A 23,376-nucleotide genomic window follows, 5' to 3' on the forward strand; every position below is an offset into this window, starting at 1 on the left:
GTTGAAAGCTTCAGTTACTACTTCTCTGTCGCGTCATTGGTCGCACGGGTGACTTGCAAGTCTGCATCTGTAAAGAGGTTGATCCGCGGAATGGTGGATACACAAGCGTGTTACTATGGCACGAACCCGCGAGTAAGGCAAATCAGGCAGACACGCCATCTCCAGACGTGTAAGGCGGGTAATCATTGGACATGGCCCTTCTCTAGCCCGCAAAGCCCCTTGTGCGACAAGGAAAGAACCGTTCCGCGTGTTGGCGGACTATGGTATGACAGATTGAATCCGCGGGTATCTGCTCCCGTCAATACGTTGAATGATGAAAAGGGCTGTGTTTAGAGCTGTTGACTTGGCAAAGATCGCCGAGTATCAATGAACATGCCCTTTACGGGTGTGTGGCTATGCCAACACGCGCGAATGAATGGATAGTACGCTGTTCAATCTACCTTAGAGATTGACTCTGGTACATACTTCATTCACGACGGGCTGTCACTGCGGAGCATTTGCAAGGCGACGGAGGTATCATTCGATGGTATCCGCCTCGCGTTCGAGCTACCTATGCTAACCGAGGCGAGGTCGTTCCTGATACTTATACTGGCAGGTGTTCTCGATCTTGAGAAGAAATATTTTCTTAACACTCGGAGTTTGACATTTCCATCATCACACAGACAGGGGAGAACCTTTCCCGCATCATGTTCAACAGAGGCTTGTTCTTTGCGGCCAGCGCTACATTCCTTGGATCAAGCTTGAGCCAAACATTGCCCCCTGGCCATACAACTAGTAACGGCTCCCAACGCCCCATCTTTGGTCCATTAATAACTACTAACAACCTGATGTAGCTTGGGATGAGGCTTCCGCAGCATCCAAGGACTTCGTGTCCCAGTTGACCACAGTCGAGAAGATTGGTCTCGTCACAGGAGGTTACTCGAGTCCCAGCCTTCCATGTGTGGGTGCGATCGGGTCCGTCGAGCGACTGGGGTTCGAGGGGGTGTGTTACTCGGATGGACCTAGCGGCTACTCGCGTTCCGATGGTGTCAGTATCTTCCCTGCCGGGGTCTCAACAGCAGCTACTTGGGACAAAGACCTCATGTTCCGACGCGCTGTCGCCCTCGGAGAAGAGTTTAGAGCTAAGGGTGCTCACGTACACTTGGGGTTAGTTTGACCTCTTCTTTCACATGGCGCGTTAAGCTGTGCCAATTACGATGCTGACTTCCTTCCAGCCCATCTTCGGGACCTCTTGGCCGCCACGCAGTGGGCGGCCGTAATTGGGAAAGCTTCGGGCCTGACCCTTACCTGGCTGGAGTTGCCATGAATGCTTCGGTTATCGGGATCCAGTCAGTCGGCGTACAAGCCTGTTCGAAACATTTCATAGGAAACGAGCAGGAAACTCAACGGACTTCGACTGTTAGCGATAATGGCACAATAATTGAGGCCATCTCTTCGGATATCGATGATCGCACTCTACACGAGCTATACCTTTGGCCCTTTGCCAATGCGGTGAAGGCAGGGACAGCAAGCATCATGTGCTCATACAACCGGGTCAATGGAAACTACTCTTGCGCCAATCCAGAGATGATTTCGATCCTCAAGGATGAGCTAGCGTTCCCAGGCTATGTGGTTTCCGACTGGTACGCTACCCACGAGACGCTGAGTTCCGCAAATTCTGGGCTCGACTTGGAGATGCCGGGCAATGTCAGTGCCGCGGCTGGAGCCTCCTTCTTTGGCGAGTCGCTCCTCGATGCAATCAACAGCGGCCTCGTTTCAGCAGATCGCCTCGGCGACATGGCAACGAGAGTTCTGACACCGTACTTCTTGCTTGGACAAGACAAGGACTTTCCTTCTGTTGATCCGTCAAGCGGAGCCGCATTCCTACGCTATCAGTACGGGCATCAAATTGCACTCCCATCGAGCTATGCGGAAGTTCCAGCTCGCGATGTCAGAGGGAATCATGCGGAGTTAATCCGAGAGATCGGCGCTGCGGGAACTGTGCTCCTGAAGAATGTTAACGGCACTCTACCTTTGACTGAGGAACTCAATATCGGAGTTTTCGGCAACGATGCCCCTTATCCTACCATTGGCTCGGTCTTCCTTGATATCGGGACCCAGCCAGAAGGATTCGTAATGGGCACCGTCAATATTGGCGGGGGCTCCGGGACCGTTCGACACACGGACTTGGTCAGCCCTTTTGAAGCTATCCGAAAGCACGCAGAGTCTTTGGGTGGGCGAGTGCAGGCAGTTTTCGACAACGACGAGCTAGCGGATGGCCGCTTTAGAACGATCTACCCAGTCCCGGACGTCTGCCTTCTCTTTCTCAAGTCCTACGCTACTGAGGGCCAAGACAGACACTCCGCCGAGCTACAGTGGTCTGCCACCAAAGCTGTCGAGAACACCGCGGCAATGTGCTCCAACACTGTCGTCATCATCCACGGGCCCGGCGTGGTGGTCATCCCATGGGCGGACAACGAGAACGTCACGGCCATTCTGAACGCTCATTACCCGGGAGAGCAGACGGGAAACGCCATTGTCGATGTTCTTTGGGGGGCGGTCGAGCCATCAGGTCGTCTTCCTTATTCTATTCCGAAAAACGAGTCGGACTACGGTCCGTCCATTGTCAACCTGACGGGACCTGCCACCGACCGAGATGCCTGGCACTCCATCTTTGAAGAAGGACAGATGATTGACTACCGTCACTTGGACGCGAACGATATCGAGCCTCAATACGAGTTTGGCTTTGGACTGTCCTATACAGAGTTTGAGATGGGTGACTCTCTAGAGATTCATGTCTATACAGACATCGCCCCTGTTGCGGATGAAGGGAATGGCGTGGGGCCAGGCGGATTAAGCGATCTCTGGGAGGTGGTGGCCTCAACGACCATTGAGGTCACGAACTCAGGAAGCCTGGCAGGATCAGCCGTGCCCCAGCTGTACGTTTCTTTTCCTAACTCCACGACACCAGAGGGGACGCCCGTCAAGGTTCTGAGAGGTTTCGAAAAGGTGCATCTAGGAGTCGGTGAAACCAAGTCTGTGGTCTTTGACCTCATGAGAAGAGATTTGAGTTTCTGGAATATCGACAAGAAGCAGTGGACTATCCCAAGTGGCGCTTTCCGCTTCATGGGGAGTTTCAGCTCGAAGGACATTAGAGCTACGGCCGAAGCCCAAGTGATTTCTTAGGCAAAGTGGGTGTGTTGGGCGTTAGAGGCAGGTTTTGTCACCTTTGAGGTTTTCCTTGCAACTTTCCAATGCTCGATGTAGACGAAAATAGTAGATATTTGAGCATAGGTAAAGATTTACTTATTGAGAAGTCGCCAGTGACTACTGCAAGTCGTAGTCGACTTTGATATCCCACCGGCAAACAGCTGAAATCTAATAACCGCAGTCCTACTCGGCATTTCTAGCCCCAACAGAAACCAGCGTATCAGGAAGATCAGAGAAAGTGAGTGACCCCTGAGTTTGAAAGTAGTAATGAAGTACTCTGGGGCAGGGAACCGGCTAAAGCAGCTTTACGCCATAAAAGCAGTGCTTCAGCTTGACATCGAAAACAAGCGTTTTTCGCAGTAGGTATTTGTTAAGAGCCACTTTTCTCGGCTTTTAGCTGACTAACAATCTGATTCCTTTCTAGGTCATTTACTCCATAGTTAAGCGAAATTTGCTAGTTTAACCCGAAAAAAGCATCGCATGCTTTGCGATTTTTGTTAGAAGCAAGGTTGCTTGAAGCAGAGCCGGTTCCCTACTCTGGGGTCAGAATGTTGATCGGCTCCGACGGCGGCGGGGTTTATAGAAAAAGTCCGATAGTCCGGATGACAGCTAGAGCTTGCCGAAAGGCATCTCACATAAATCAACCGTCAAATCTTATATGAAGTAGCTCGGAGCTTTCGCTGATTTAAGCCATTCGATGCGTCTGACAGTACCTAGATAATCTTTGACTCAAAGGTGATGTGCGGCACATCAAGACAGGTGAGCCAAGTGCGTGTGGGGACGCAATGCTTCCACACTAGATGCCGCATCGCCGCACGGGAAGCGGGGCACTGCTCGGAATACGCGTGTAAGGCAAATGTTGAAAAGACACTTATCAAAGCCAAGCCACCGCGCGCGAAACAGAGCCTCAGCCCCTGAGTAAGTAGACTTTTTGATCTAGAGATACGTAGAAGAATTTAAATACAGCCTGGCGCGACCTAGATGATGTTTCCACGTGTTCTCCTCTTTGGTATTACCTCATAACAATCCGCGTATCTGGTAGTTCCCTTACATTCACCTCCGCGGTTCACACATAAGATCACCATGTCAAAACAACTTCTCGACCGGCTCGCAGGCCGTAGAACACATCGCAAATCGAGAAATGGCTGTAGCGGCTGTAAGAAACGCCACATCAAATGCGACGAGACCCGGCCGCAATGCCGAAATTGCATCATGGCGGAGCGGATATGCTCGTACTTGAAATCAGAACCTGACGACAACGCCTCGGCTATAACCCCCACCTCATTGCCAGTCTGCACCGATATAGCGCCCAAAGACACCAGTGTCAGCCGATGTTTGGCTATTCCCAAGGACCCTGGCGAGGTGTACTCGTGTACCGGTCAGGCTTTCACAGCGAGTCACATGGCTTTCCTTCACTATGCTCAGTCCAACATGTCAGAATTCATGGCTCTGACTGGTAACGTACGACCGCTTATTGATACGGCAATCGAGCACTCTCTGACGGCACCATATCTTTTGGACCAGCTCCTCGGGTTATCTTCACTTCATCTTTCAACTCAGAATGGAGCCAAGGCGTCTATATATTTCCACCAAGCCACTGAGTTGCAGACACGAGCGCTAGGGTTCTTCAACCAGACGAAAGAGCATATCTCAGACACGACGTATATTCCGACATTTGTGTTTGCCTCTCTTCTAGGCATACATGTCCTATACGAAACACTACAATGGCACTGCGGCTCTCTCGCAGATTTTATTGACGCCTATGTCAACTATTCGCGTCTACATCGAGGGGTACGATCCATCACCGGGAAATACTGGGACGAGATACTTCAGTCTGATCTGAAGCCTTTGCTGTTTATGGTGGACATTATGAACAAGGAAAGCTTTCAAACTCCGGGTCCGGAAACGAAGCAGCTGAAGGAGTTCCTGGAAAACATCCCAACGTCGTCAGTGTCGACCCTTGCCTGCATCGCGGCCCTCGAAAGGCTTCAATGGGTTCTCGACTTGGCCGGACGACAGCGGTCCAAGTTCGAAGTCGGCGTTCATGCGATGATGGCCTGGCCACTGTGTATTCCGGACGAGTACATTGAAGCACTGCACCAACACCAACCGGAGGCTCTCGTCGTTTTGGCCTTTTACGCCGCGATACTGCACAGGTACCGGCGCTTCTGGGCGTTTGGTGGTTCTGGTGCGCCCATAGTACATCTGATATCGAATAGTGTCGGGTCGTTCTGGCAAGATGTCTTGACTTGGCCGTTACAGGTATTAATTGAGAGTTGAACCTTTGCCTGCATGTACTCTCGTTGCTTTTCAAGACTTTACTGCGTATTATCACCTCTCGCATAAAGGTTATCGGGGCACCGCGATGCTGACCCAAAGACTTACCTATTGGTAGCATGGAGGTACCAGTACTGATGGAATATTGACGGCAGGAAGGTGGGTAGATTTGGAAGATAGCCTGGGCTATGCAAACGGCCCTTCCACCTACTTCCACTAGCGGAGGAATCGTGGGCTACGCCCATCAACCTTCTCCTTACACATACATACGCAGTCCATCATCACCAGATTATCGAGCTTCGTACCGGCCCTCAGGCTACCCTGCTGACGTCTATACCAACAAGTACCTTATTCAATGGATTCCTGGCTGTGATCGCCCGCAAGACCAACCCACTAAGCCGGCTGACCCGGCCCAAGCTCCGTCCTCGACTCATGCCTACCTCCGTTCCAGACAGCCAGTACGACTCGCTCTTCGGAGACCCGGCATTGACTCATGCGGTCACGGGCTGTGAAAGCCATGTGAACCTGCCTTATGAACTTCTCGGTGTCTATCTTGCGGCCCAAGGAGGTAGTCGGACTTGAGACTCGGCGAGGCTTCCTTACAGTGACCGATTATGTTGACAGCAACTACCTTATGTCAAGTGAGGAGACATCTTGTCGAATATCGTAACCGTACTAGGCGTCTGTGGATGGATTTCTTCAAAGGATGTTAGATTCTGAATTCTGGCCTGTTACGCGAAGCCCTCAGACCGACGTGTCGGTCGATCATGTTCATCCTGTCCATACGGCCGTCACTTTAGCCCATCTCAACTGCAGCCCCTCACAAGAAGGGGCCCGCCAGCCCGTTTGTAGAACATGCTCCCTCTTCCTTTATCTACGCGCTCAGATCAAAGACCCTCAAACCAGGCACAAAGCTTAAATATTGGGGGGTGGCTCTCGACTCTCGACTCCAGATCAATCGCCCTGGGTGCTTAAAACGTGGGCGGGCAAAGCTTAGGACATCCCCCTTAAGGAAATTTCGTCTCCCCGAACCGAGCGACCGGGACCACCATACGAACAAATACCACAGGAGTCATGTCATCCCGTGAGGACTGGAACACGCTATCGTTGGCTTCATGGTGCGCGAAATCCGATTCTGGCTGACGAGGCTGTTTCAAGTAACCTAAGCACTGCCGTCGGCGTAGCCGTTTGATGAGAAACGGCAGAAAACATGCCTACCCGTCATTGTTGGGGATCGTGCGAGGAATACTTAAACTGATGAAGACCTAGCAATGAATGATCTTTTCTTCATCATCACTCACATCAATCATTTCATAAAGTCCTGGTAGACTAAAGTCACTCACTCTCTCATCAATCACCACACTCGCTCTCACAAGTTCAAGCACTTGACCTTCACAATCCTTCAAAATGAAGTTCACCGCCATCATCGCTGCCGTATTCACCATCGCTCTCTCAGTGTAAGTAGGCTCTCCATCCTCCCTTCCCTCAACCCCGGTAAGCAAAGAACCTGCAACTAACACCCTCCACAGCAAAGCAGCAGACCGCGTCCAATGCGCCGGCACAGTCGACACGGCTCCCAACAGAGGCCGCTACGAGCCCAGCGGCTCCCTCACAGCTAACCTCACCCAGGTCGCCTGCAAGAGCGGCAACATTGATGGCGCGCTCAAGGGGAACCAGAAATGCTGCATCTCCAACGATAAGGGCGCGTTTGGGGCTGCGTGTACCGCGGCCAAGTTCCCGCCGCAGTTCGCGAGTGGGTTTAAGGCTACTTTCCAGCCTTGCTGAGATGGTCATGAGGACCTGTGGGGGAGTGGGAGTGGGATGGTGGGGAGGTTTGATTAATAGCGAAGCGATTCATTTTTCAAGACGTAGAAATAAGAAGGGCTTCATGTCATCTATCTTGTGAATATCTATGGAAGGATCTTAAGATGGATTTGCAAGCTCACAAGGCTGATACAGAGAAGCACCTAATCCATATCGTTAGGGTGAATATGGATGAGATAGAGGAGGATAGGACCCAAGAAACATCCTTAAGGGCCATTGACGGGCAGGAGCATGAACGTGCAAATTGACAGGTGGAGCAGGAAGGGGCTTCGTCTTTCATCTCATTCCTTTTGATTGCGTTTTAGTCCTCGTCCCATCATGACGGGTCCGTCTTTGAGCCTGGCCCTGCCGGTATATCTAGGTCCATCATCACCCTGCCTTTCAGTTGAGAAGCAGATGACGCATCGAGCGAACCTAAATATCAACCCGGTATCTTCATTATTACTCTCTCCCCAAGATCCCGGATTTCCTGCGCAGAGACAGCTAACGAGCCAAAGTACCCCCCTCCTACCCAACCTCAATCGATATTCCACCCCAGAATTTTGCTACATATAGAGTACCATAAAGAGTCCCTCAGCCATGCCGAACCTCAAGTCGATTGAGGACAACAAAGTCGACAAGGCTGTATCGGAAATACTATTCACAGCCGCCCATCATTGCCCATCTGCATATGTCTACGAGATGTGGCAGTGCCGCGACGGAGACTAGCGAAGCGAATTGCAAATGTGCCACTCACATCGATGGAGATCGACGGAGACCTAATGTCGACTTTCCAAGTTCGAACTTGCACACCGCATCCGCAAAAGAAGTGTAAAGAAAAGAAGGAACGCCATCCCTACCCTACCCACCCCAATCCAAGATCACGCAACTCCGATCCGAACAGGCTTCTTTCTGCAATAAAGACTCCCTGAGATGCGACTTGAGGTCTAGGTCTCAAAGGAGAGGTTGCATGACTAGCTTGTATGCGAAGTAGATGACCCTTCGTACTCACTTGAAGTAGCTTGGGGGCCCAGGCAAACTTTTTGATGTACAATGTTCGTCACTGCGTCGTATTCTGATGGCAATATGCCCAGACGGCTTGGCAGCGTCAACGTAAACAATGGCGGCGTCATAGTATGCCGTGCTTTGAAATATGTTCCCGGGCCGGGAACACGTCGTAACGTCATGTAGAAACTTTTGGCTTTTCCCACAAAAGCGTCGGGGTATTTTTGTTTGTCGATTCCATGTATCGTAGTTTTTCTCGTTCTTCGGCGTCCGGTCCGCGTTGGTTCCCGTCGAAACTTTCATACTCGTCCAGCAATGCACCCTTTAACAACTGGGACAAGTCGCTGGCGACCTTCAACTTTTCCATGTCGTCCAATGAGACATATACCAACAACATTCGCACCCCACAAGACTTCGTCCCATCGACGCCCTATTCGCAGGGAATTACAGATTTCTCGGCCCTAGCTCGCATGTGAGTGGCGTGAGTCTCAAGGCATCGTGCCATCAAATGAGTGACTGGCCAGACTGCGGCTTTGTCAAGCATGTAGGCCGTGACTCTGAGGATCTTGGCCGCGTGGCCTGCGTGGTCGTCCATTTGCATCCTAGTGTCGACGCCTCCAATATTTCCTTGTACAAGCTCCAAGTTCATCTTCATCTCTGCAGAAGCCAACACCTCCTGAACCTTGCCGAGTAACTTGACATCTTCCTCCTCTAGCAGCATAATCGCAGGGACTTGCGATAGGTCAACATCATCTTGGCCGAGGATTCCAAGGTATCGTCCAACGCGATCTTGCAAGGTTGCCACCCATTCAGCCAGGACTTGAGCACAGTCGAATGCGCACATGGCCGATTGCAGAGGCAGTTCTCTGCTGGAGAAGTCCGCAAATGTGACGCCCAACTTGTCCGACATGGCCAGTGAATCGGCCGCGTAAAAGGCGGCCTTGCGAAGATGCTTCTCCCTACGGGACGTGGACCGGTTTAGTGCAGCCTGGGCATGCGGGAATTTGACGGCAGAAAACTCTGGAGATGACGACGACTGGGTTGCTGGGGATTCAACGAATACGGAGCTTGAAACCGAGTTATCAGAGTGATCTGTGCCTGTCGATTCCGGGTTAGAGGCGGGTGAATGCTCGGCGTGCTGGACAATTTCGCTGCCCCGGGAGAGCTCGTCGGCCATGGCATCCCAATCGCGTTGCCAGAACTTCTCCTTCGAGCGGGCGAGATTCACAAAAAGCCGTACGTAGGCCAAGTCGAGAAGTGGAATGGCATCGGCAGATAGCGGCCCAAGGCCGAATGGGTTCGGTCTCTCGAGGCTATGGTTCGGGTTGCTTGCCCAAGCTGCCTGCCAGGCTTTCAGAGCTGGCTCGATGTGACGATGCATCTTCTCGGTTTCCTCGTTGGTCCATACCTTGTTGTGATGGCGTTGGCGCGTTTCCCAGATGTAGTTGTGTAGTGCGTTGATCAAGATGAGGCAACCAAACGTCGACGGCTTGAGATCGCTTTTGAGGTCGTTCATACCACCCTGCGCGAATACCTGCTGGCCATTCTGGTAGGCAAGTTGCTTCTGCTGCTTCTCATTAGACCTGAGCAGGTCACCCAAGGCTTCATGGAAGGTCATCCGGTTGTGATTTGCGGCGCGGATACCGCCCTTGGCTGCGAAGGCCGTGGCACTCTCGGCGGCGAAGAAATCCTCATCACATGGCAGGTCGAGCAGGATCTCTGAGTTGGTTAACGCCGGAGTATGATTATATGCCGCAACCAGGAGGCTAGAGAGGATGAAGACGACGTAAAGGGTACGCTTGCGTTCCTCCATGACCTTCCACTGGAGCCACTCCGCTTGCTCCTCGGAGTCCGACCGAAGGCCGCTCCACGTATCGTCATGCATGTGGATATCATGAGCTTCTGTGGATTCCACGCGAATGGGGCGGAGCAAGTCGGCAGCTTGGGCCAGGCTGACAAGAGCCGCGCAGTGGGTAGAAGCGATATCGCTGGCCGTCTTGTCTCCGCAGTTGTGGCCGTAGACGACATTCAGGAGCATGGCTTGCACCAACCATACCGGGGTGTGAACAGAGGATTCCTGGTTGTGAGAGGTCGGTTCAGATGCTGGAGCTCTCCGTAAGTCGGCCTTTCTCACGTCGGCTTTCCGCCTTTCCTCAAGGTACAGTTGAATCATTTTCTTGGCCATCTCGAAAAGTTCCCTAGATTGGACGTGGTCCATTTCGTACAAGGCGCCAATGGCAGACATGGAAAGAATGAGACACCCGCTCCCACCGACAGTGTTGGATCGGTTGGCAGCGGTGGGTGGCATCTCAAAAGTCAAAGTGGGAATGTGCAAAAACGGCAAATGAGGGTGGAAGTAACGAAGGTAAGCGCCAACATATCGTTGTAAGTCTTGAGTGCTAGGTAAATTCTTTACATGGTCTGGAACACTGTTGGCTGTGTTCTGAAAGCCCGGCGACATTGGCGAGCTTGGAGTCGCAAATGAGTATCTCCGTCCACCAAAGGGAGAGCACTGCGAAAGAGCACCAACGATGGCACCTCGGGTCGTTTCCGTAATGGTGGAGACGGGCGACACACCGTGGTTACCGCCGTTCAAGGACGAGGGGGTCTCTGGCCCTCCGTTGAAGTTGAGCGCTTGGTTGAGGTTTTGCGTGTTGAGTCCGGAAACCATCGACGGACTGAGGGAGCTAAGAGAGGGAGGCGGCGTCGAGAAATAGGCATCGTTCATTTTCTGCGCAGCAGGTTGTGGTGAGACGGGTGCTCCGTTTAAGAGATCTGGGAAGACCGAACCATTTAGATCCATGGCAAACGGGTTCGGGACCTGAGGAGGACCCATAACAGCCGGTTGCCACATTGAACTCGTCCCTGCCGGAGCAGGGTGATGATTGGAGCCGTCCACCATTACATCGCTTATGCCACTTTGGCTGGTGGTGCTAATTGCCGAGGGACTCGAGCCGTCTACGGCGTTATCGGCGCCCTGAAAAGACATCTGGTGCTCGAAGCCTGTCAGCCAGTCGAAGCTGTCGTCCAATTGCGTCGTCGACATGTCGCCGGCCAGGCCGTGGGGAAAGGGTGAAGCTTGGTCCATGGCCATGGATTGCGGCGAATCATTGTAGTGGAGCGCGTTAGGGTTGATGGTGGAGCCCGGGCCGAACAGCAGACCCTCAAAGTCAAAGTCGGGATTGAAGACGGCCATGGGAGGCGCGGTCCGCAAGCCGCTAAAGTCCATGTTGTTGATGCCGTGCGTCTCAAGCTTGGGCAAACCGTGAGACATGCCTCTGTGACCCATCGCAGCCGACATGCCGGCAAAGTCCATGTTATGCACGGGCAGCCCCGCGAGGCTGGGGTGACGGCTGTGTGTGCCAGGAGGCATGCCCCGCGCTGCCTGTGCGTTGGCCGCGGCAATCATCTGCATAGCATTGCCGTCGACATGGCTGATGGTATTTGCCCTGGGTCGCATAGAGGCAGCGGCGGCATTTGCGGCGGCGGCAGCATTAGGACCAGCGACACTGTTCTTACGTGCCCGGGCTCCAGGTGCAGCACTGCTAGCACTCTCACGACGATTGCGAGGACGTGACGAGGGTGTTGTGGTCTGGTGAAGCTTCTGCTGGTGTCTCAGCAGCAGATCGCGACGGGCAAAGCATCTTGTGCACTCGGGACACTCAAAGGGCTTCTCCTTTGTGTGGGAACGCTCATGACGTTTCAGATGCTCCAATCGGGCGAACGAGCGCTGACAAGTCGCGCACACATGAGGGCGGGGTTTATCGGTCTTGGGAGGAGGGAAATTGGCAGGTGTCTTCGTATTGACGGTGATGGTAGAAGCTACTAAAATGATTGCGAGGACATTGTCAGCTACGATCAGAATCATTCGAATAAATTTAAAGGGTTGATGGCATTGCATTGCATTCCTCGGAAAGTCATGGGCGGCGGGTGATGGTGGGATTGAATTGAATGGCGGGACATGCGGGTGGGAACAGGAGGGGCAGTTTTTGGAGGGGTGGGCAAGGTGAGGTGCGACTCATACCACTGTCTTCGGTGGTTGCGGCAGCGGCAGCGTTGTTGACGGCAGCTGCGACCGGAGCTGAAGCGGGAGTAGTCATGCTGTTGTTCTTTTCGACTTTGACCTCGCTATCGTTCATGGCCATAGTTTTTTGGGAAGTTCGTAATCGTCGTTCGTCGTGATCGTAAAGGCAAGGAGGTGGAGGGGGAGGTTGGTTGGGTGGGTTGAAGAAGGGTCGGATTGCTTTTTGGGGGGTGCTTGGGCGCAGCTCGGCGGTCGGGAGAGTGCGCAATAGCAACAAGCGAGAAAAGAGATAGATAGATAGAGCAGATAGGAAAGTGTACGAGAGGAAGAGAAAGAGAGAAAGAGAGATTGTGTGCGTGTGAGTTATTGAATGTTTGTGGTGTGTGGTGTGTGGTGTGTGTGAGAGAGACTTAGGTTGAGAGGGATGGCGGGGTGGATTGGAGACGGGGGGTGATGGAAAGCGCCCAGGTTGTTTCGGGGTGTGGCGTTTAGTAGGAGGGAGAGGAAGACAAGAGGGAGAAGTCGCTGTTGGAAGCCGAAGTTGGCATGCTAATTCCAACCCAGAGTATCCGTAGAGGAAGAGAGCACCGGTAGGTAAGAGTAAGAGTAGGTAGCCGGAGAGAGTTGGTAAGAAAGAAGAGAGAAAACAGGCCAGCAAATGGTTTCCTCGGGTCTTGTCTTGTTGTCCTTTGTCACTCTCTTGACTTGTTCCTCGTATGGCTGGAGAGAGCTATTGGAAGCTTTCGTCGAACGAGCAATTCCCACCGGTCGAAGCAGTTGCTTGAAGAAAGAAAGAAGAAGGGAAAGGAGGGGAGCAAATGGTTCAATGGTGGGAAGGGGGAGTTGAGGTACTTGTTAGGGAAACGCTCGTCGCAGACCACAGCCTGGTGCATCTGTGGGCAAAATGAGAAAGAGAAAGAGCGAGGACCACGGGAGTTGGTGTGTGGACTGCCACCAGAGCAGGAGAGCAGGAGCAGAGCGAGATGGGGAGGACGAGAGAGAGAGAGAGAGAGTGTGTGTGTGTGTGTGCGTTGTGGGTGTGTGGGCGGGTACCCAGTTCGAGGTACCTTCGACGATGGGACGTGAAGGGTAACCCATCGTCGAGGGGCAGGGTACCTATTCGTGGTACGTCAGGCAAAGTACCTCGGTGAGTCGGGAGATACTGTGTGCAGACCGGGGATGGGGACTGGTATAAAGTCGCAGGTGCCCCATAAAACGCGAAAGCAGGGACCGTCGGCGGGATGGGAGATTTGATGGATGGGAAAGAGGGCAAGCACCACCACCGTCCGACAGTCACCATACATACCTAAGGTACCTACCTACCTAGGTAGTCGCGTCACAGCCTTCCCCATTACTCAGTACTGAGCCTAAAAGACCCGAAGTATCCCAAGGAGTAAGGTAAAGTATTTCCATGAGTGAAGATACCTAAACCAACGTGCGAGATGTAATTGAAAGAGAGAAACCTCAGTAGTCTTACCAAGATTGCTCATGGAAAGACTTTCACCATCATTCCGTATACTGCCTAAAGCATACGGAGTACGGAGTACGGGTGTTGCATTATTGCAGTAGCTGTGGGCATTTGCTTCCATTCTGGATTGATTACCTACCTACCCAGATAGGTACGTACCCAGCCCTTCCTTCCCTGCCTTACTGCGTAGGTAAAGGAAAGGTAGCCTGGGATGGCAAGGTCAGTTGTACATGGCAGGCATAGCCCGAGCACAGTGCGGCGGCATCACTTGACCGAATGAGAACAAAGTACTTCCATGGGTCGTATCTCTGGCCCGGTCCACCATTCCTTCCTGTTTCCTTTTGCTCTTCATCCAATGGCTACCTTAATTAGGTACATGCCTTGGGAGAGCTCCAGTCTGTCGCCAATCAGCGGCCTCTTGGACATCCCCGTCCGGGCTGTAGTGGGGGACTGGGGGGCAGCATCACCTTGCCTACCCTAGGTCGCCTTCCATGGAGACTCCAAGAAGCTCCATGAAACTTGCTGGACGTACGGATACTGAATTCCATCCAGTTTTTCCTGGTTGCTTACGTTTCGTTGCTTGTTGAATATGACAAGTAGTAACCCGTAAGGTAGTGAGGCAAGATGATGTAAGGCCTGGTACGGAAAAGCGGTGGGCTGAGGCTGAGGCGGAGGGAGGCACTTTGACACATTGCCTGTCACTGGTCACTACACCGAACCGAGTTATGCTACAAGAGACGGAAGCCTCACCGCGGACAAATGAGCGGACGGAAATGGGCCCTAGAACAAATGACTTACTGTGTAGCGCAGGCACATGACATGACCCCCAGCCCAGCCAATTTGCAAGTACACTCACTACCTATTCGTACGAGCAGGCTGTGCGGACGGATTACGGATAGGCTTGGTTACTCACTCACCTCGATAGAGAGCAGTAAAACACGGAACTGGGAGGCAGAATTCATCTCCAGTTCCGCAAGTCACTCGACTTCCGCTGGCCCTACTTCGCCAGCTATCCGTACACTGTAGATGTGAAAAGGTAATAACAGTCCTGCGTTCCATCTTGTCTGGAATTCCCATATATACTTTCTGCTCGCTGTCCTGCATTCCCCTGCCAAAAGAATTAGCGTCTGCTTACGCTACGGTCCCTTTTCTGTACGCTGTAAGAACCGCTAATTACCTGCCTTTCCGCCAACAGCTTCATTCCCGTTTTCAGGTTACATGGCTATAGTCCCGCCCAGGCTAGCCCCCAGAAGAGACTGGTCAGGGGGACACCAGTTGAGAGGGAACAAGGGGAGGCTGGCTTGGGGGAACCGTTGCAGGCTGAAAGCAGCGTGCCGCGCCCTTCTGTGGACTGTGTATCCTTAGACCTTGGACCACCTCGCCAAAAAGATAAAAAATCAATCCACCGCGGAGTCGGGAACCTTGAGCCTGGAGCCCGAAGCCTGAATCACTTTGGATAAAAGGGGGCAGGGCTGTCAATATGGACATGGACATGGGCTCGGCCGTGTTTCCTACGTAATCGGGTCTGGAGACCACGTCCCGTGCGCCAAAAGGTCTGTTCTCTCTCTTAAGACAGCCTGCTTAATGCCGGGGTTTGACGTACGTGGTGGACTGGGCGATTTCAAGATGCGATACCGATTCAACGACAAAACCATCCTATCCATCAGCAGACAAGGCTCCTCTGTCTGTGCCGTACGGATAGTGTATGAATACACTGCACAGGCTTATCGCACGGGGCACTGGCCGATGGCGAAATAGACATGCGACACTTGTATCGGGGGGTCGGACATCTCGGCAAGGCGACGAGACTTGGACCCGACGCGTGAGCCTCTGCGAGCTTATTCAACTGATGCCAATGACAGCGCCAGAGGTGAAAGGTTGGTCGCGGTAGAGGAATCAGACGGCCAGACTGAGTTTTGCCCATTGTCGTTGTACATGGTAAATCGGCACGAAGCCGTTCCCGCTGATATCTGACCAGCCTCATCCTGGGCTCTCGCGAACATGGCTTGCCTCACAAATAGCAAGCGTGAATGCTGAAAACTACCCTGCGGATTCGAGATGCTGTATCTCTGCGTCGCGATCCAAGCCATTCATTGCCGGACGTTCACCAGGGCTCCGTCGGTAGGTCGTCACGTTGTCCATCGCCCGACGCCGCTGTTGTGGTTGGTTGTCCGCCCGCCTTTGCCAAAGTCGCCGCACGACAGCTGCCGTGCTGTGCCATGGCATTCTCTCACAATTCATCTGCATAAGGCACGGAGAGGCCAGGGCAGATATTCGGAAATAGAGCAACTGCCCAGTGCCGTCTCAGGCTCCAGAGTCCAAGGCTCTTATCCGCACGGAGCACAAAGTATTTGTACCCAAAGGTCATGTCGACGCAGAGCAGCCCACGTCCAGTCGCATCACTCGACATGCCAGGCCTGTCGTTGGCTGGCTCAGCGGCAAAGTGGATTGGATGGAGGATCCCGCGCTGGATATCTCATGGCCCGGGGTTGTTCCAGAGGCAGGCCAAGCCTGGCCCGGGCGAGTGTCCGCTGTGAAATTGAGTTTCCCACTGGTGCTCAGCTAGGATATGATCCGAAGCAAAGACGGTGTGTGACGCCCGGTGAGGTGTGAGTGCTAAGCTAGGTTGACTAGTTGAGTGATGTCGGACACCTACACTGGCCTGGCGTGGCACGGCGGATACGTACGACCAAAGCAACAAAACCTTTTTGTTCTTTTCTCTCGACGTCCGGTGTAGGCATTCTTTTCATTCTGTGCCTGGCTGGTCCGGTTTGCTCGGCATTGACAACGGACCAAATTCAGCGGAATAACAAGCTGCTGCTGCGGCTGTTTGGTGTGTACCTAGGTGATTTTCCAGCGTTCGTTTCGTTCCCGCCCTGCCTGACAAGAGCGATTGCGATGAAATGCGAAACATGATAAACCAGGCCAGGCCGCTATCGCTCACTCGAATCGATGTGCTGACAACTGCGGCCGTCAGCTTCAGCGAATGGCAAAGAACTCCAAGTAGACCGAGACCGATAGCCGGAGGACGAAGTGGCCGTGCTTTTTTTTTTTGTTTTTTTTTTTTTCCTTTGGAGGGGCAGCTCTAGGGCACTGAAGAAAGCAACCTTCACCTCGGCCGTCCGTGGCAGGAAAAAGAAAGCAAGTCCAGTCCCGGTGGCTGCAAATGACACACGTCTGGAAGGCAACGCAGAGTGGAAGAGAGATGGTAGGTAGACATTTGGGTACATCGGTACCAAGAGGCGCTGATCAGGGTTCTCTGTATCCAACACGGTGCCGCCTCGTGGTCACCCGGGTTGGGTAGGTACATCGTCCACCGTAGAGCCCGGCGGCACGATTTTGTACCTCGGGCCACGCGAAGAAAGCCGGGTAGAGCAGGTACCGAAGTTTCTCGTCCTTTGTGGATGCAGAGGAGTTGTATTGATCTGTAGGTGGCACCAAGACAGCAAGGCATCCGGTGTGTGTGCTTGCATGTATGGGAGGTAAGGTTTTCCACATTGTAGCCAATCCAGCGCAAGTTAAGCAGCCCGCAGTGCAATGGAGATGATGAGCGAGGTATCATCGAAGCGGCAAGATGAGGTCAGGCCAGCTGTGGTTCATCATCAGTCGGCGGTTCGCGTGTGCCTGACTTTCCGGACTCTGGAGTAAACCACGTTCGAAATCGACGATACTCTAATGCTTGGGTTGCTTGGGTGGGCACGTAAGCTGGCTCATAGTGTAGGTACGAGTGCGCTCTGGTGATCAACGGAGTTCCCTTCCTGTGCCATTGGGAATCTGAAGGCGGGTCAACAAGTCTAGCAACCTTGGTCCTAGCGTTGTGGTCAATTGGAGGATTACCGTATAATTCGCAATCCTCTATAGTCGGGACAGGTATCCAGGCCGTCGTGAAAGCTAAGGCAAGGTAAAATGAAGGGTTTTGGAGGCTGAAGCACCCGCTCATTCCATTCATTGCTGCATCGGTGGCCGATGGGGCCATGGCCGAATGGCATGCATCTTTCTTCTTGTTTCTGCTGCACCAGGCCCGTTTCTGTTCGCATGTTGCAGAGTGCAGACGACTTGCATCAGCATCAGCGCGTTGGGTATCTGATGGGCCAGCCGACGTCCAATGACAAGCATCCGTGCTCAACGTGTTGTTCAACCCTGATTCGGCATGTGGCAGTGGTTTATTGCCCAACGTACGTTTCTTGCTCGGTGTCGAAGCCTAGGGGCAGTGAAAGCGGAAGAATATGTCGACAGCCATGGGATCAAGTTGTTAGTTGTCATTCGATATGATGCTTGAGATGGTGTAAGCACAGCAGCGGGTGGATCCCGACAGGTCGACAGACACTGACCAAAAGACCAGGAGTACTCCGTAGCAGATGGAGAGTTCCATTGAAAGGGCGTGCCATAGGTTAAGCAGCAGAATCAGTCGATCGACTTGCGAGCCCGCTGCTGGTGCTGGAGCTGGTGCTGGAGCTGGTGCTGGAGCTGGTGCTGGCTTGGCTGGGTTGAAAACTGGGGGAGCAAGGGCGTTGTCATGAGGTGCATCGTGAGTGGCTGGTGAGAATGGCGGCACCCTGCCTCTTTGCATGCTAGCGCGCTGCATCAAGCTGCAACGCAAGTGCAAGTGCAAGTGCAAGTGCAAGTGCAAGTGCGAATGCATGAGCAGATGCAAGGCAGTTTGTAGTTGTGTCGTCGTGGATCGTGCGGTAAGGTATGGTAAGGTATTCGTAAGGCCATACTCGAAAGAAGCACCTTATCCCATCTCCAAGTCCTGTTGTCTTCTTACCTACTGTCTGCTAAGATGCTGTGTGGTGTTTGGTGTTTGAGACGAGAAGCAACGTGAGATTTTGAGTTCCCCGTCTTCGGGCTGGAGTGGCACGTAAGGTACCTCACTTAGCAGGGACCTACCAGTGATGATTGGGCGACCGTGCCACCAGTTTAGAACCCACCAAGCACAGTGCGACAGGGCCCACTCTACCGTCCCGTGCTTCAGTCGTAAGAAGGTACGACCAACTTTGTCTTGCTCAAGGCTTCATATTTGGCAGTTGCTGCCTTCCCATTATCACCGCACTTCACTTCCCCGGGCAACATCCGAGAGAAGGCACGATTCACAACTCTCATGTTCTTGCCATGAATGTACTGTAGGTCCCCTCACGTGATGAGATATCAAACAAAGTATCAAGATACGAAAAAAGGAGCCCACTCCTCCTGGTTTACCCGGGGCCGGATACTCCGTACCTTCGTACCTAGGTACTACTGTGTAAGGTAGGCACGCCCAGTGCCAGTGCCCACCTGCCTTCGAAGCGCGGCATAGAACGGAAAGACCCCTGTTGCCTTGATTATCGGGCCTAAATTCTTGCCTTGTTCGCATCTCTGAGCCTGTCCTTTGAGGCGTCCTCGGTGGCTCGGTTTGTCCTTTTCGAGAATCAGTCTTGACCGGCGGCCGCAACAATAACCATCGCTTCGCATCGCATCCACCCACGCCGTCGCCGCATCCCCAAAGCCCATGATCGAATCACGGCCAGCTGTCATGTCACTCCATTCTGAGCCCTTTTTCTCGTCTCGAGCCCTGGCCACAGACTCCACCTTGTCACAGTCCAAGACTCTAATCTGAGGTGGACATTCGCTCCCTCACCGAATCACCTACGACCCAAGCACCGAGGTCTCCACGCCCTTCTCCACCACCAATCGTCGCCACCGTCACACTCTCAGTCACAACCACCACCAGTTCTTCAGCACAAGCGGCTTTGCCCCTCCATCGGCCAGATGAGCACATCCTGACCTGGCCCAACCTCCTGCTCAGTCCACCAGAAGGCCATAGCTCGGCCCAGCCATCGACTTTGACAGCAATTTCTCCGATACGGCTATCGGCGCACTACGGGAAACGGGAAGCCCAGATACACACGGATCCAGCAATCATGGACCCGTCTCGGCTACGGCGAGTGGGTTCCTCTGACTTCCTGCCCTGCCAGGCAGCCGACCCGACTTCATGTCTCGCCGCCGCCGCCGCCGCCGCCACTGGGGATTCCAGAATGTCCAGCATGCATGGCGACCACCTGTGCGAGCTGCGGTCAGCATACTTCGAAATTCGAACTGCGTCAGTTCCAAGACCGTTCATACGACAACCTACCTGGCACAAATCGTCATAACTAAAGCGGTACGGAGTAGTCGCACACCATAATAGCTTACAAAGATGAGGCAACGAACGATCTGGCTGTACTCTAGTTTCTTCGACCCCCCCCCCCCCGGCTGCCGAATACCAAATCTGTTATATCGGCTCATGAACGAATAAATGGCCTTCTGTAGACCCAGTGCTCACTGTATCGGTCGCCGTACCCGATCAAAGTCATCAGCAGCGTGCGCCGTCCTCTCAGGGTCCGACGCCGGCGGCGGCCTCTTACTACAATCGTATTATTCACCTCCCGCGCACACAATGACGGCTTTGCCTCGCTATCAATGGGCAGTCTAGAAACGTGAGGCACTGATGCCACTTGTCTCCGCTTGACTGCAGATGTCCACATGTGCCCGCCGCCCGTTATTGTGCGCCAATGGCACAGACCGAAACACCTAGACAGAGGCACGAGAGGGTCCAACTCATCGAAAATCCCATGGCGCCTCAATCGCGAGAATAAGAGTCACACGGAGCTAGCAGGGCCTGCCTGGTAGCACCCGCGATCCAGATCCCTCCACTCTGCCAAAGCTGCGTCACAGTTTCAGATCTTTGCACAAAAGCATGTCCTTGCATGGCAACCTCGAAGCACGCATGAAGAGAGAGAGAGAGAGAGAGAGAGAGCGAGCATAGAGGCGGGCCGAGACAGAAACAGACTGACAGTATCTTCGGACTCCTGTCGTTCGAGCTGCGCTGATAGGAAAATGATATCATTCAACATCGACGCCAGTATGCCCTGCGTCAGACAATTGCGTTCCATTCCGTCGCCGACGCATCCATCTCTCGTTAAGGAGGTGACAGGAAATGTCACCGTCCTAGGTGCCTTGCTAGCGATCGGCTGGACTCTCTGTACGCAATGTTTCTTTCTATACTGGGCATCGCCCGAGCCTCGACTCCGTTTGGGACCGTAATTCTCAACCTCTATCAAGATCAAAATTTATTGGGGATGTATTTCCACAGGCCCGCGGAGTGTGAGCCGTGCTATCACCAACGTACGAATACCGCCCGCTTAAAATTGAGCTTCCAGATTCTTGCCTGTTAATACCATTCAGAGCAGGCACAAAAACTTCCGGTCTGTACTCTATTAATAACAGTGCCAACACTAAAAGCACAAAGTCGAGACCCATAGAGGCCCGTCGATCTTATCCAGCCGCCTTGGTCCCGGGGATACACAAAAAAAAAGAGACATTATCAAGCAGGTACTTACTACAACTATTCGGTCCTCCATGTACCTTTGACAGTGTTGGCTAAGACCGGAGCTCACTGTGCTTCGTCGACATGGGCCGGGGTCTTAGCCCGCACACCTTCACACGTTGCTGTTACGTCGGTGGAGCTCCAGGGTTGCAGACGACGGGAAAGCGCAACGATTCCTACCTATCTGCAAGTCAATGGATGGAGGGGCTTGGCTACCCGCCCTCATTGTCCAACGGCGAATCGCTTGGGTGGGCTTTTATGCCCTCCTCCATGGAACCCTCGCAATAACCTCCTGTTAACGACATGTCATGCTGGGGGAGCCCGTCGGTGACTAGTATCCATACTCGGGCAGGGCTCTCTCGCGCGCTTTCCTCGGAATCCAGAGCTGTCGAAACTTTGTCCCAAGCTCGCTTGCCACGCCCGCCTCGCCCGCCCGACACAAGATACGAGATTGAAGGACCCCGTCGCTCTGCGTTGTCCTGCCTACACTGTTGAAATGAATCTTGCTGCGACGATGAGAGAAAACGGCTGAGTAGTAGACGCCGGCGATGCCGCCAACATCTTGACAGCGCCCACGCTACGGATACGCTACCGCTACCGCCTCTGTTCACGGCGACGCCCGGACCGGTCAGGGCACAGCAGCGAGCCTAGCGATTTGGGGTATCAACGGCTCAACAAGCCACCCCTGTCCCACACCCTCGTCTGGCGTCCTTGTGACCTCTTCCGATACTTTGTCAGCTCAGGGATATGAGGTTCAACACCGGCTTACCTGCTTGGGGAGACGGATATTTTATCCTTGGACGCAGCCAGCAATGCCATCCCATCCTTGGACGTGATGATACGTGCAGCTGTAGCACGCTTGAAAACAAATTGTTTTAGCTACCGGGTGCCAGTCCATCGACGGATTGCAAGTTCCAGTTGCTTAAGCGTTCTGATAGTGTGGACAGCCGTCACGGGATACCGCTGCCGGCATTCTATCTCAGACACAAGCCTCCCCCTTCAGCGCCAGGTCCAGGGCTTCTCGATGGAAGACGGTGAGTGTGGCCCGCAATGGCAACGAGGATCAGCGTGGTCACGGTTTCTCACCGACGGCGCAAACAACTGACGTTCCTTTCGGTCTGCGTCAGGAACGAATACCAATAGGCTGGGTGTCTTATTTCAGATGCCACACTCCACGGCTGGCTGACGACGATCGAATTGCCAACGGATCCATCCATTACAGTCTAAATAAATTTCCTGATTGCATACTGGGCTATTCATCACCCGTCGTTGCTCCCTGTCCAGCAGCAACTGCTGCAAGCAGCTCAGCCCTTACAATTGCAGCTTGTGCTCCCGATCGCGAGGCCTGTCAACTGCATCTTCGCATCAACACAAACTCTCGCGCGTTTCCGCGGCCCACGCCCGCCGGCTTGGTATTCATCGAGAGACAAGCATCGCATATCTCAGCACGTACCATGCACTAAGTGTCTACGGCAGAGTGTGGGGAATGGGGATTAGCTCTGCTCGACGACGGTGGAACGACTGCAAGGATTCAATGGTGTGGTAGGCAGGCACTCACACAAGCTCCTGACGAATCCTGAGAAGTTGCTTGCGGAGCTTCCGCCGGCATGAGCACGAAAGCTTGCTCAACAGAGGATATTTCTCTTGCAGCTTTGCAAGCTTCGAAGCTTGGGGTACATTTGTTCTGCCACTGTTGAAGCCATAACAGAAGACTGTCTCTTTGAGCGGCACGGGTACAGCCATATCTTAGTCGATGGCAGTACCAAGCAGAGACGGGCACTCACAAGAGAGGGCCAACCGAAGTATGCTGCTGCTGCTGCTTGGGTCGAGTTTCATTGACGGAGATTAGCACTTCAACACAGTCGCGTCTGCTCCGATAGACTGTAGACAAGGCCGCATCGAATCAACCGTCTGTACGACATAGCTTCGCGGCTCGGCACTGTCACCCTTCTCTCTCGACTGCAGACGATTCTCCAACTTTTCCCCAAATTACTCTAATCATCGAGGGGGTATCGGGCTCTACCCTAGCCGCAGTTCAGAGTGCAACCCTTCCCCAGCGACGAAGGATGCCCCCCTCCCCCTGAGTTAACGAGAACACTTGCGTTAGGAGTTGCAGAATGGTCCACTGTAAACATTTGTGACGACTGATGACTCGACATGAGAAGCAAGTGAGCTACGGCTACTACTACTACAGTAAGGGTGCGTATTTCCGGTCGATTCTGGGTTTGGAGTCTTGGAACCCAGGCGTGCAGGCAATTGCAAAAA

General features: G+C 53.3%; 5 protein-coding genes across 5 annotated transcripts; 3 read left to right on the forward strand and 2 right to left on the reverse strand.

The window, feature by feature from the left end:
• Positions 1 to 372: 372 nt before the first annotated feature.
• BDP55DRAFT_758196 (glycosyl hydrolase family 3 N terminal domain-containing protein) lies at positions 373 to 3,165 on the forward strand (the record flags this gene model as incomplete). The annotated part of the gene is made up of 3 exons (XM_060580800.1): positions 373 to 385; positions 834 to 1,146; positions 1,215 to 3,165. 3 exons carry the CDS (start codon positions 373 to 375, stop codon positions 3,163 to 3,165), a joined length of 2,277 nt encoding a protein of 758 aa, XP_060433748.1.
• Positions 3,166 to 4,272: 1,107 nt separating this feature from the next.
• Positions 4,273 to 5,469, forward strand: BDP55DRAFT_628578 (Upc2 protein; the record flags this gene model as incomplete). The annotated part of the gene is made up of 1 exon (XM_060571920.1): positions 4,273 to 5,469. One exon carries the CDS (start codon positions 4,273 to 4,275, stop codon positions 5,467 to 5,469), a length of 1,197 nt encoding a protein of 398 aa, XP_060433749.1.
• Positions 5,470 to 6,773: 1,304 nt separating this feature from the next.
• On the forward strand, positions 6,774 to 7,252 carry BDP55DRAFT_652541 (uncharacterized protein; the record flags this gene model as incomplete). Its single annotated transcript, XM_060574123.1, has 2 exons — positions 6,774 to 6,923; positions 6,996 to 7,252. Exons 1-2 carry the CDS (start codon positions 6,874 to 6,876, stop codon positions 7,249 to 7,251), a joined length of 306 nt encoding a protein of 101 aa, XP_060433750.1. The 5' UTR covers positions 6,774 to 6,873.
• A 1,452-nt stretch (positions 7,253 to 8,704) lies between these two features.
• BDP55DRAFT_604136 (fungal-specific transcription factor domain-containing protein) lies at positions 8,705 to 12,142 on the reverse strand (the record flags this gene model as incomplete). Its single annotated transcript, XM_060571081.1, has 1 exon — positions 8,705 to 12,142. The coding sequence occupies one exon, from the start codon at positions 12,140 to 12,142 to the stop codon at positions 8,705 to 8,707; it is 3,438 nt and encodes a 1,145-aa protein (XP_060433751.1).
• An 8,338-nt stretch (positions 12,143 to 20,480) lies between these two features.
• Positions 20,481 to 21,322, reverse strand: BDP55DRAFT_652551 (uncharacterized protein). The gene has a single exon (XM_060574124.1). The coding sequence runs from the start codon at positions 21,042 to 21,044 to the stop codon at positions 20,832 to 20,834; it is 213 nt and encodes a 70-aa protein (XP_060433752.1). The 5' UTR covers positions 21,045 to 21,322; the 3' UTR covers positions 20,481 to 20,831.
• Between the last annotated feature and the right edge of the window lie 2,054 nt (positions 21,323 to 23,376).

The sequence above is a fragment of the Colletotrichum godetiae genome (assembly GCF_030913485.1).
Source record: "Colletotrichum godetiae strain CBS 193.32 chromosome Unknown BDP55scaffold_7, whole genome shotgun sequence".
Lineage (NCBI taxonomy): Eukaryota > Fungi > Ascomycota > Sordariomycetes > Glomerellales > Glomerellaceae > Colletotrichum > Colletotrichum godetiae.

What these genes read in the sequence shown, in the direction of transcription:
- BDP55DRAFT_652551 (XM_060574124.1), bottom strand. Translation starts at nt 21,044, where the DNA reads ATGGGTCTCGACTTTGTGCTTTTAGTGTTGGCACTGTTATTAATAGAG.